At 33.9% G+C, this 12,141-nt stretch overlaps 2 protein-coding genes across 2 annotated transcripts; one reads left to right on the plus strand and one right to left on the minus strand.

Annotated features, from left to right (window-relative positions):
• Positions 1-5,138: 5,138 nt before the first annotated feature.
• On the minus strand, positions 5,139-5,917 carry LOC120085065 (heavy metal-associated isoprenylated plant protein 44-like). The gene is made up of 3 exons (XM_039040910.2): positions 5,778-5,917; positions 5,611-5,683; positions 5,139-5,514 (listed from the first exon to the last, which is right to left on the minus strand). Exons 1-3 carry the CDS (start codon positions 5,781-5,783, stop codon positions 5,318-5,320), a joined length of 276 nt encoding a protein of 91 aa, XP_038896838.1. The 5' UTR covers positions 5,784-5,917; the 3' UTR covers positions 5,139-5,317.
• A 1,061-nt stretch (positions 5,918-6,978) lies between these two features.
• LOC120085064 (putative inorganic phosphate transporter 1-9) lies at positions 6,979-10,014 on the plus strand. Its single transcript, XM_039040909.2, has 2 exons — positions 6,979-7,664; positions 8,948-10,014. Exons 1-2 carry the CDS (start codon positions 6,979-6,981, stop codon positions 9,843-9,845), a joined length of 1,584 nt encoding a protein of 527 aa, XP_038896837.1. The 3' UTR covers positions 9,846-10,014.
• The last annotated feature ends 2,127 nt before the right edge of the window (positions 10,015-12,141 follow it).

Raw genomic sequence — 12,141 nt, forward strand, 5'->3', positions numbered from 1 at the left:
AATGTATGCAATGTTGTGTACTCGTCCCAACATATGCTATGTCGTAGGAATTGTCAGCAGATTTCAGTCTAATCCTGGTCATGACCATTAGACTGCTATTAAAAAAATTCTCAAGTATCTTCGGAGAACGAGAGATTATATGCTCGTGTATGGTCCTAAGGATCTTATCCTTACTAGATACACTGATTCTGACTTTCAGATCGATATTGATTCGAGGAAATCAACTTCGGGGTAAGTATTCACTCTGAACGGAGGAGCAGTTGTGTGGAGAAGCATCAAGCAGAGTTGTATTGCGGACTCCACAATGGAAGCTGAGTATGTAGCTGCAAGCGAAGCAGCAAAAGAAGCAGTATGGCTCAGAAAGTTCCTGACAGATCTGGAAGTAGTTCCTAACATGCACCTTCCTGTTACTCTCTATTGTGACAACAGTGGAGTAGTTGCAAATTCAAAGGAACCACGAAGCCATAAAAGGGGAAAGCATATCAAACGAAATTACCATCTCATCAGGGAGATTGTACACAGAGGAGACGTCATTGTCACTTAGATTTCTTTCCAAGACAACTTAGTTGATCCATTTACGAAGGCCTTCTCGGCTAAAGTGTTCGAGGGTCACCTAGTAGGACTAGGTCTACGAGTTTTATATCACTAGGGCAAGTAGAAGAATTGATGGGTATTGTGATGCCCTAATTTATTGTATTTGTAAATTTTATTCTCTCCATGTAAACTCAACATTGTATATATTTATATATATTGATCCACTGAAGTTTTAATCTAAGTGGGAGTATTGTTGGGTTTTATGTCGTAAAAATCGTAGTTTGTAAAATGATAAAAAATTTCTATAATCAATATACTTGTTATTGATCTCATAAATTGTATGAAAGTCTAAATCCAATAAACTAAGACCCATGACTATTGTATGAGTACTTGAACTTTATATGGAGACATAAGAGTGGATCAGGTTCGAGTAAATAGTCAAAATGATCTATGGTACATGAATGAGGTTGGGTACCTTATTCTGGTAACACCATTGGATGCGGTCTACTCTGTAGTTGTTACAAAGAGTTGTAAAGTGCTACATACGATGTGATCCTAATTCGTACATGTTATGACATGAGGAGTGGGGGCGTCCTATGCAATGAGTTTGCATAAGATCCGGACCAAAAAATAAGTCACTCTTACTTTATAATGTTGTTTACTGTTTAAGACTGACTATTTCACCTAGATGACCTAAGTAACTCGATCTTAATCCTGAGCTAACTATGAACTCCTATTTATTCGGGATTGTCCTTGGATTTGCATAGTTGAGGGTTGGCTCAACAGCATCGGCTCAATAAGACTCCCATTTCAAGGGTAAGACCGGATAGATAGCTGGGGACGTAGGGTGCAAGACGGAGTTCACGCCTACCTGATTTAGGGATAGAAGAAAGGTTGTTCTCTCAAGTATTGAATCCAGGTCTTGAACAAGGGGCCCCACTCTCTCACTAGGTTAAGAGAGTTTGGTTTGGTGATTGGATCACAAACCAGTTGTTCATTAGAAGATCAGTAGGAACTTGAGGAATAAGACGTAATCTCGGGGGTAAAATAGATATTTGACCCAGCCGTTATTACGAACAACCTGTGAAGGGTCGACTTGCTGATTATGGTTAAATCATGTGGACATAATATATTTACAGTGAAGGGAGTGGAACTATGGGCTTTAGTGGAATGACCCATTAGTTAACTAATGGGGATTAATTTGGTCTAATGAGTTTAGCCAATTAATCTCGGATCGTTGGAGCCAATGATCTGTAGGTCCGCGAGGTCCTCCTACTAGCTCTAAAATAGCGTGATAAGTTAATTTGAAACGTTCAAATTAGAATTAAGGGAATTAATAATTATAAGAGATATAATTATGTTTAATTTTAGAATTAAACGGAATAGGAGAATTTATATATATTTAAATATGATTTAAATAAATAAAGATTGATATGTGTTAAAATTAATTTAATATTTGATATTAAATTAATTAAGTTTTATTTATTAATTAATTAATTTATGAAATTAATTAATTTTTCATTTTAAAATCAAATAGATTTTTTTAAATCAAAATTTGATTTTTGGATAAAATTGAAAAAGGAAAAGAAAACTAAAACACTCAAATGGAAAAACGGTTTTTTCCATTATCCATCACTTAACTAGCTCACACATATAGCAACCATTTACTTTGTCTTGTCCAAGCATGAGCTGCAACTCATGAAGCTCTTCTCTTTGCATGTTGATCTGCAATATAATGAGAAGATTGGAGTGAAAATCGGGCATGCAATCTACAGAATTTTGAGAGAAAATTCGGTTTGAAGAATGGTTCTTCAACAAAGGTTGCTGCAGTGAGCTTTTGAGTCCCACAACTCAATCTAGAACATCAAGAGAATAGTGGGGAAGATCTTGAGGTGGTCTACAACAAGATATGGAGAAGAAGCTTTGAAGAAATTCTACAAGAGGTATCTCTTGAAATCCATTCTGCAGAAGCATGCTTTATATTATGCCAAAATTAGTGAATTTGAATGTTTAGATGATTCTTGTGTTTCCGCTGCAATTGATACAATCCTACAACAAACATATATTATTAGGTATGAACTAGTCATTAGGTATAGCGCCTTATAGGTCGGAAGATAGTTTTATCAAAGGAAGTTTCTTTCGTATATACATCAAAGTCTAACTTAGTATGTTGTTTAGGTCCAAACAACTAAATGCTTTTGAGTTCTCTTATATTTTAGATTAATATTGTATAGCTTTAAGGTTTCTTAAATTTTGGAAAAGTTGAGGAGAAGACATAATATCTTATCTGAAAGAGTGAAGTTAGATTTTGTTTGACATTCAACTCCCTCTTTGTTTTTCTCTCTCTCTCTATTCTGCCCTGCATGTCTTTCACCTCAACTCACAACAATATTTGTTAAGATTTATATTATTTTTCCTTGTTCTTGTTTTGGTGTTTAGTTTTTGGTCAATTATAAACGGAGTAAACTCATTTTGGGATTGAGAAAAGAGAAATATGTTCCTTTACCACATCCCTTAGGAGGAGGGAAAAAACACATCTTTTTATGGGTTGTTTGCAATTATGAAAATGCATATATGAAATGTTTAGAGACAATTTCCTGAAAATGTATATTTTTTTTAAGAGTAATATAAAGTTGTGCTTATTTTTGTTTGTCCAAGGGTTTATCATCTAAAGACATCTTTTTGGTCATTGTTCATGTACTTAATTTATATGCTTATTTTCTAGTCAGAAAGATATATTTTGTATTTGTAGGTTTAGGAGAGGTTTTAGAAAAATGGGTAAAAAGTAGCTTCAAGCAAAGGCGCTTGCTTTTACAGATATTAATTGTAATGATGGCAGATATACTTAAAAGAATTTGTTTCTAGTTGATCGATTGTAATTTGATGTTATTAAATTTTGATTGTTTTTTTTTTTATATATATTTTTATGACATATAAGTTTACTTTCATTCATGTTGTTACCTATTTTTTCTATTCTATTTTTATATTTTGTGATTCAAGGTATTACATGTAGATGGATTAGTAAAAAAACAACATTTCGAGACTTGTCAATAAATGTAAAAAGCTCTGTGAAAGAATTTTCGAAGATATACAATTGTTGATAAATAAATTCTTATAAAGATTTTAAAATCTTTGAAAATAGCATTATAAGTGTTTAAAAATAATGAAAACCTTAAAAAAAAAATCATTTGAGAATAAATAATTATCGAAGACATATCACCTTTGAAAAATAATCATTTTCGAATGTTAAATAAATCTTTGAAAAAGTTCTTTTTTTCCAACGAGATCTATTTCGACATTTTTCAAAGGTTGAGATAGTCTTTGAAAAAAGTGTAAGTTTATTAAAGGTTTTTTCGAAAGTTGTAACCTTCGAAAATAGTCAATTTTCTTGTAGTTGATTGAATTGAATGTGGTGGATCAAAAGTGGTGGCACGAACAGCGGTGGACGACGATGAAGACGGCCAGCAACGTTCGACAGTGAGGAGGAGAGACGGTGGCAGCGTGACCGTGGACGGTCGCGTGAGGGGTGCTGCTGATGGAGATTTTTTTCTCTCTTTCGCACGCTCCACGAGGAACAAAAAATATATTTTTTTTTTGCTTCTCCTCTCTATCCATCAATGAAAACAAAATTTAATTCCTTCAAAGAATTCCAAACCTCCAAATTAATTTATCCAATTTTTCATAAATATGTCCAAATTTTCAAATCTCCTCTAAATTAAAATAAATTCCCACCAAATGAATTTGAATTGAATTGAATTATCTTAACCCCAACAATTCAACTTTAACCTCAAAACTCAAAATAGCTCCCAAATAATTTAAGATAATTAAGTTAAAAATTACCTCAAATGTTGGGTTGTTATTGAGAATGTGGGATTGTTTTTCTTTTCTTTTCTTTTCTTTCTTTATTTTTTTGTAATAATTAAAAGTGGGAGATTTAATCTTTAGCTCATATGCTAATACCAGTGAACCAAGTTGATTTTAGTCGAAAAATGTATTATTGTTATTAATATATATTTTAACTTCTCATCCACACTTTCGAAGTCCTAAACTAGAATTAACGTTACCATCTCTTTCATTCTACATGTTTTGCTTTCTCCTTCTTCATTTTCATCTCCTTCCTCAAATTTTTGTCTATCTCAATCCTCCATTCCTCTACTCCCTTCTCATCTTTAATTTCAATATGATTCTCGTTCTCTCGCATCAACTTGTACCACATTGCATCACAATTCAATAATATTTTAAGAGTAAAAGTACAAGTCTATTTGGAGTCTATTTGAAATTAAAAAATATTAAATTGATTAATAGAAGTCTATAATATTTTAAGACAAAATGAGAAAGATTAATCATAGTTTATATATAAAATAGATAAAATGAGTTGGACACATCAGTTTTGTTTAGTCAGGGAACCTACATGAAAGTTTGTACAAGTTGTATAGGTTTGCGTGTAAAAGAAAAAGTTATCAAACATCATGTATGATCCTGATAGACAATACTTCTTCTTCTTTTTTTTTTTTTTTTTTTTCCATCTCAGATTATTCTTACTTATTTTTTAAATATTTTAATTTTTTTATGTGCAATAATAATGAAATACATACAAAAAGAAGAAGAAGAAGAAGATAATTTTGTAATTTGTATTGTACATCTAAAAATGCAAAACTGTAAACCACATTGTATCGGATGGTCCGGTGGTACACCAAATCCATCGTGATTGGGAAAAAGAAGCCCCCAAAGAAAAAATAATAAGGAAAAAATTGAAATGGTAGTGAAGGAAGAAGGGAAAGCTCTAGAAGAAGGAATTGTAAGGAGAGAATCTGAAGGCGCCATAAGTGGCGGCGTAGGCGTTCAGGAGTTCGTTCTGAGCCGACCAAAAATCGGCTTTGAGACCGCTTCTCCTAATGGCTTTCAGTATCTTGTTCCGGTGAATGTAGCTGCTCACCGCTACCTTCTGGCTGTTCGCATCCACCTCCACCTTCTCCACCCCTGCATTTTCATTCACATTCACATTCAAACTAAAATTCCATATATATATATATATACACTATAATTCTTCCACTTGGGAATTAATTTTTCCTTTACCTCTCAACTTCGATAGACATTTTCTGAGCCTTTTCTCGTGGATTCCTACCATCTCTACTTTCAATTCAACTGTCTGAAGAAGAAAGCAAAATAGTCAGTCTCCTCCTGCTAATATATACATAATGAATGTAATGTACAAAGATTGCAGCTAAGTTAATAACTAGTACCTCCATGAAACTGGAAGCCTCACAAGTAATGAAAAAGCAAAAGAAATGGTGGGTAGTGGTTGAAATTGAAGTTGAAGTTGAAGTTGGAGGAAAACTAAAGGAAAGGAGATGGGTTTATATACAGACACAGAGGCTTTAGAAGAAGAAGAAGAAGAAAAGTGGGGTAATGATCAGTCTTCCACAACAACGAACCTCGATTCAAGCTAATCTGCTTTTCCCAAAGAAATACAGACAGATGGGAGAGAGACAGAGATACCAAATTACGAGGAAAAAAACTGCTCAGATTCAAGAATCCCCTCTTCTCAAAGCAATGTGGAAGTGGGAATGGCCAATTTTCAAAATCATTGGCTTTGACCAGTCCAACTTCGCTTTATTTCTTTTCTTTTACCAAAATGCTGCATCATCAAATTTTGATCACATCCTATTCCTACCCATCCATTCCCATAAAAAATCCCGTCTTTATCTTTATAAAGATAAAGACACAACACCCTTGATTGCAAGTTTGGTATTTTTAACCTCTACTCAAAATTGACAGGTCCAACACCTAACGGACTTTCTTACTTGTATTTGCTTAACCAAAAAGAAATAGTGTGTTGTCTTAGATCGCATTCACAAAGGCAGAGGACATAGACATGGAACCGACAGAGATTGGAAGGAACAGAGCGATCAGAGCCCTCTTATTCTTCACTTTATGAATCTCGAATTTTCAGACACTAGAATCTTCATTATTCTTCTCGAACTTCGCGTAGTCTTCATCGGATTTCCAATCCCTTTCCCCATTTTTCAAATTTCATTCATATATAGCACAACACCTAAAAAGGCCAACAACATTGAAATGAAAATGGAAGAACATAAAAGATGAAATGAGTAAGCTAAGGTAACGCTAGAGAAACACTCGTGAGCAACCAAAACCAAACCCAGAACAACAGTTTGAAAAGTCAATTAAGATACCAATTTAATAGTGTTATAATTGAAATAAGAGTGTGAGGGTTCGGGGCAGAGGAAAAATGCTCCCCGATTCGCATATTCAAGGTATCTGGAGTGGATAGACTAAAAAACTCCGTCTTCGTCAATACAATAGCCCACGCCGCTATCAAATCAAAAGAACCTTCCCTACATTCTTATCATCAAATCATCTTCTTTAATTGCCGTCATTAAAACCCAATTTCGGCCTAAAAAAACTGCTTCCTCCGTTTCCGCCATGGGGCTCAAAGTGCTTTCCGCCCTCGACACTGCCAAAACCCAATTGTACCATTTCAAGGCCATCGTCATCGCCGGGATGGGCCTTTTCACCGACGCTTACGATCTCTTCAGCATCACTCCCATTATGACCATCCTCGGACGTGTCTACTACCAGGACCAACACTACGAGACTCCGGCCACCGTCAAATCCGCTATGCTCGCGGTGGCCCTTCTGGGAACGGCGATTGGTCAACTGGGGTTCGGGATACTCGGAGACAGAGTGGGACGGCGGCGCGTGTACGGATTGGCATTGGCGCTGATGGTGGTGAGCTCGATCGGGTGTGGATTCTCAATCTGCACTACAAGGAGCTGTGTCCTTGTGAGCCTAGGGTTTTTCAGGTTCCTTCTGGGGCTGGGAATTGGGGGAGATTACCCATTGTCGGCGACCATAATGTCGGAGTTCGCTAACAAGAAGACACGTGGAGCGTTCATCGCGGCAGTGTTCTCGATGCAGGGATTTGGGATCTTGGCCAGCGCAACAGTGACCATGACCGTGTGCTCCATATTTGATCGGGCCTCCAATTACCCAACCAGTAATCGTACGCCGATGGGGGCGGATATTGCTTGGAGGTTGATTCTCATGCTGGGCGCTGTTCCGGCGGCGATGACTTATTACTGGCGAATGATGATGCCGGAAACTGCCAGGTTAATTCTTTTTCCTTTTTTCTTCTTTTTTTGCTTCTTTGGAGCTTTGTTTTGGAATTATCGGACCCAACCAAATTGAACGGTTGACTTTACTCCTCTTGAAACAAATTCTCACGCGTACGTTTTGTTATAATCAATCAGAATTTAGTATTCTAAACATCATTTTCGTCCTACGATCTTCTCTGGAATCACTTGCACGGAAATATATATTCAACTAAATGCATGTCCAATTGTTTCAATTTTTCTTTGAAAAATTATAATTTTCAAACTTAAATTACGACTTTAGTCATGGAAGTTGTAACTTTCAATTTATGTAATAATTCATTTTTTTAAGGAAAAACGATTTGATTGAACAGAATAAATTTTCATTTCGTGCTTAAAGTACAATATATAAACTTTAATTTGGTATCCAATGGTCTTTGAATTTTAATAAAAAAAAGTTGAATAGGTCACAAACCTATTGATACAAAATTGAAATTTAAGGCTAATTTTTTAGTTTTTTTAAAATTTTTCCTCATTTGCTCTTAATTTCATATTATAGTTTTCACTTCTTTGGAAAATAAAAAACACTTAAATTTTATTTTAGAAAAATTTTCACGATTATAAAAAATGTCAAACATTTTATAGAAATTAAAAAAAAAAAAAAAAAAACTGATAAAAACTTCTATCACTTTTTATCAATGGTAGACATCGATAAACTTCCTCTATCAAATAAGATTAAAATTTTACTATTTTGTGTAAATAGTTTCTCTTATTTTTTATTTTTGAAAATCCTTCTTCTTATTATTATTATATTTTGTAGTGTTCGAATTTTAGTTTAATTTTTGAAAACATTGATAGAAGGTAGATAATAAAATAAATGAATTATAGGTGAAAATTGTAGTTATTAGCTTAAATTTCAAAAACCACATAAGCCATAAGAGATCTATGGAATACAAATTGAAAGTTTAAGAATGTATTATAACGAATAAATCTCACGTTTTGGTCCTCATAGATTAGATAGGACCGCTGGAAGTTTGGGTTTGGATCCTAACTAGTAACTTAATCAAATTTCAATTGTTTTGTTTAGACTATTGGCTATAGTAACAAGCTTAGCCGACATTGAAAAATTAGGAGGAGAATTAAGGTGTGATTCAGAAGATGTTAGGCCACAACAATTAAAACAAGGAACGTGAGACAGTTAATTTAGTGTTTAAAAACATAAAGAGAGATTAATTTTAAGTTATTATAAAATTAGAGGAGCAAATTTGTGTTTGACGTAAGATGTGGTGATTTGATGACAGATACACGGCTCTGGTAGAGCGGAATGTGGCACAAGCGGCAAAGGACATGGAGAAAGTGTTGGACGTTTCGTTGGTAGATATCACGGAAGACAGCCTAATGTCGATGTCCCCATCCCTCCCAAATTTCCCCTTCTTTTCCAACCAATTTCTTCGCCGCCATGGCCGTGACCTCCTTTCCTGTGCCGCCTCCTGGTTCCTCATCGACATCGTCTTCTACAGCAGCAACCTCTTCCAGTCCAAAATCTACACCCAATTCCTTCCTTCCAATCAAAACTCCATCAACGTCTACCGTCAAGCCTTCAACGAAGCCAAGCTACAAGCCATCGTCGCCATCTGTTCCACCATTCCTGGCTACTGGATCTCCGTCTTTTTCATTGACCGTCTCGGCCGAGTCACTATCCAAATCATCGGATTTCTCTTCATGGCCATTGGCTATCTCGTCATCGCCATCCCCTACAACTCATTCTGGGATTCCGATAAACACAAATACGGCTTCATGCTATTCTACTGCCTCACCTTCTTCTTCTCGAACTTCGGCCCCAACACCACCACTTTCATTCTCCCCGCCGAGCTCTTTCCCGCCAGGTTCCGCTCCACCTGCCATGGAATCTCCGGCGCCGCCGGCAAAATCGGGGCCATCATCGGAGCCGTGGGATTCCTCTGGGCGTCGCATGACCGGAAGGAGGAGGGAATTGGGATGAAGGCGTCACTGATGTTGCTTGGTGGGGTGAGCCTTGCGGGAGTGGTGGTCACGTATTTCTTCACCAGAGAGACGACGGGAAGGTCGCTGGAAGAGAATGAGAAGGAAGATGAATACGCTGGGATTTTGTTTCTCAGGCGCTTTCGCTTTCACTCTCACCACGCCACTGCTACCACTACTGCTCCACCGATTCATTAGACAATACACACCTAATTCCTTCTATGTTAACTGCAATATAATCTCTGCACTACTGCCACCCCATACACCTATGAATTATTGCCTTTAATTTTTTTAGAATAGGAAAATTGTCATAAAGTTAGAAGAATCTGGATGGAATTGGAGGGATTCATTTAATTATTGCCTTTAATTTCCTCTTACATTATTCCACCATTTATTTTTTTTAATATAAATTTAATACTAATCCTTTGTCATCCTTCATAAACATTTTAAAACTACCAATAAAATTATCTAAAAATTCTCGCAGATTTCTATTCTAGTCTTCAAATATTTTTTAAAAGTGAAGAGTAACATTATAATTCTTCCAAATTTAAAGGTGGTATTATCATTATTTTTTTAAAAAAAATTAGCCTAGGAAACCGAAGTTATTCAATTTATGTATGATTTTTTTTTTTTAATTTTTGAATAGGGGTGTTCATGAGTTGGATTGGATTGGATTGAAATACCTTTTAGACCCAACTCAATTATTCATAAATTTTTTCAACTCAAATAACCTTTATTAAAAAAATGAATTCAACCTAACCCAACAAAATATTTGGGTTGGGTTGGGTTGGTTCGGGCTAATCGGATCATTTATTTAAAATTTTGTTCTAAAAACGAAAACGTAAATATATAAAAATCTAATTTAATTATTTTCATATATTGAATTAAGATTAACTACTCAATTTCAATTTATATAGTGAAAATTTTCTTTCTAAAGTGCAAATAAACTACTTTTTGTTGAAGAATAAATTATTAAAAAAAATATTATAATTAAATAAAATTAAAATCAATATATGTATAAATAATTGTGTTATAAGTAATAAAAAAATATATTTTAAAGTTAATAATAAATTCGGGTTGGTTTGGGTTATATTAGGTGAACTCATGAACCAACTCAACCTATAAAATTTTCATTTATTTAAACCCAATTCAACCCAAATGAATTGATAACCCAATCCAAACCATACGGATTGGGTTGGGTTGTTCAGTTTTTTCGAATCATTGGATTTTTTAAATACCTCTACTTTTGAAGACCTAGAATTAGTGGGATAAAGTTGTAAAGTTAGTGTGTATGCAAGATTGGAAATTCTTTGGAAATACAAGGGCCTTGTTTATAACAAGAACATGGACCACTCCACTTTTATTAATTAGTTTATATTCTATTTAAGAGAGAGATGAATTTTGTTAAAGATGAAATACATATAGAAGTGTGTGTGTTTTGTCTTAAAGGAAAAATATGAAAGTAGGTATGACCAACAACTTGTTTATCAGCATTCATGTGGATTTAAAATATTGTGACTTATTGAACCAATCCAACATCCTAGATGATGAAACCAATTGACCCATAAAATGATAAACTACTGTAAATACTATTGAATTTAAGTTGGAATGTTCATTGTTCTTTCCTTTTTTATTAAAAAATATATATATTTCATTTTTAAAAAAAACATATTGAAAAATTAATGGTAAGTTTGCTAGAAATATATTTATCTAGCTAGCTTTGATATTGGTGTCTATTTGGTCTTTCAAGTTCTAAAAGAAGTTATTTTAGTCCCTAAAATTTAACAAAAATTTTAAAATGATCCTTAAGATGATATGACCGTTAGTTAACCAACGAAAATCATATGTAGCACTTACTAGCCATTTGATTCGACAATAAATTAATTTTTTTATTGGTTTTTAATAACTATGCATATTGCATGTGAGCTTTTAAAATTTCAACTGGAGGAGGGGAGAGAGCATAAATAATTCTCGAGTGTTTGGGATGCTAATTTTTTTTTATTTTATTATTATTTAAAAAAAACAACATTTAATTTTTTAAAAAATAAATGGGAAAATCAATGGTAAGTTTGGTTGAAGGATGTATCTAGCTAGCTGGCATAGCTCAATGGCTTTTTTTTCTTCTTTTAATATTTTTTTAACAACTTTAATACATTAATGGTGGTTTTTATAATGTTATGGATTGATTAAGATAAGCATAATTTAACTGATATAGAATATGTCTCACCCCAACTAATTTTGGTAGGTTTTTGTTCTTCAACAAAACAACATCTCAATTAAAAATCATTTTATTTATATTTGAAAAAAAAATCTACTGGCAATTTTAAATCTCAATTACACAATGACAAATATATATATATATATATATTCAATTTACATTTTAAGAAAAAATATGTTTTAAAAATTATTTAAATATAAATATTTGAATAAATATAACTACGTTTTAATTTTAATTTTTTTTTATATTATTTGGTTAAATTGATTATAAATATTT

The sequence above is a fragment of the Benincasa hispida genome, chromosome 9 (assembly GCF_027475165.1).
Source record: "Benincasa hispida cultivar pf3 chromosome 9, pf3_genome.v1.1, whole genome shotgun sequence".
Lineage (NCBI taxonomy): Eukaryota > Viridiplantae > Streptophyta > Magnoliopsida > Cucurbitales > Cucurbitaceae > Benincasa > Benincasa hispida.

Excerpts from the sequence above, each read along its gene's own strand:
- LOC120085065 (XM_039040910.2), bottom strand. Across the intron at positions 5,515-5,610 it reads ATGTCTATCGAAGTTGAGAG|GGGTGGAGAAGGTGGAGGTG; the intron begins GTAAAGGAAAAA and ends ATGAAAATGCAG.
- LOC120085064 (XM_039040909.2), top strand. The coding sequence starts at position 6,979 with ATGGGGCTCAAAGTGCTTTCCGCCCTCGACACTGCCAAAACCCAATTG. Across the intron at positions 7,665-8,947 it reads ATGATGCCGGAAACTGCCAG|ATACACGGCTCTGGTAGAGC; the intron begins GTTAATTCTTTT and ends ATTTGATGACAG.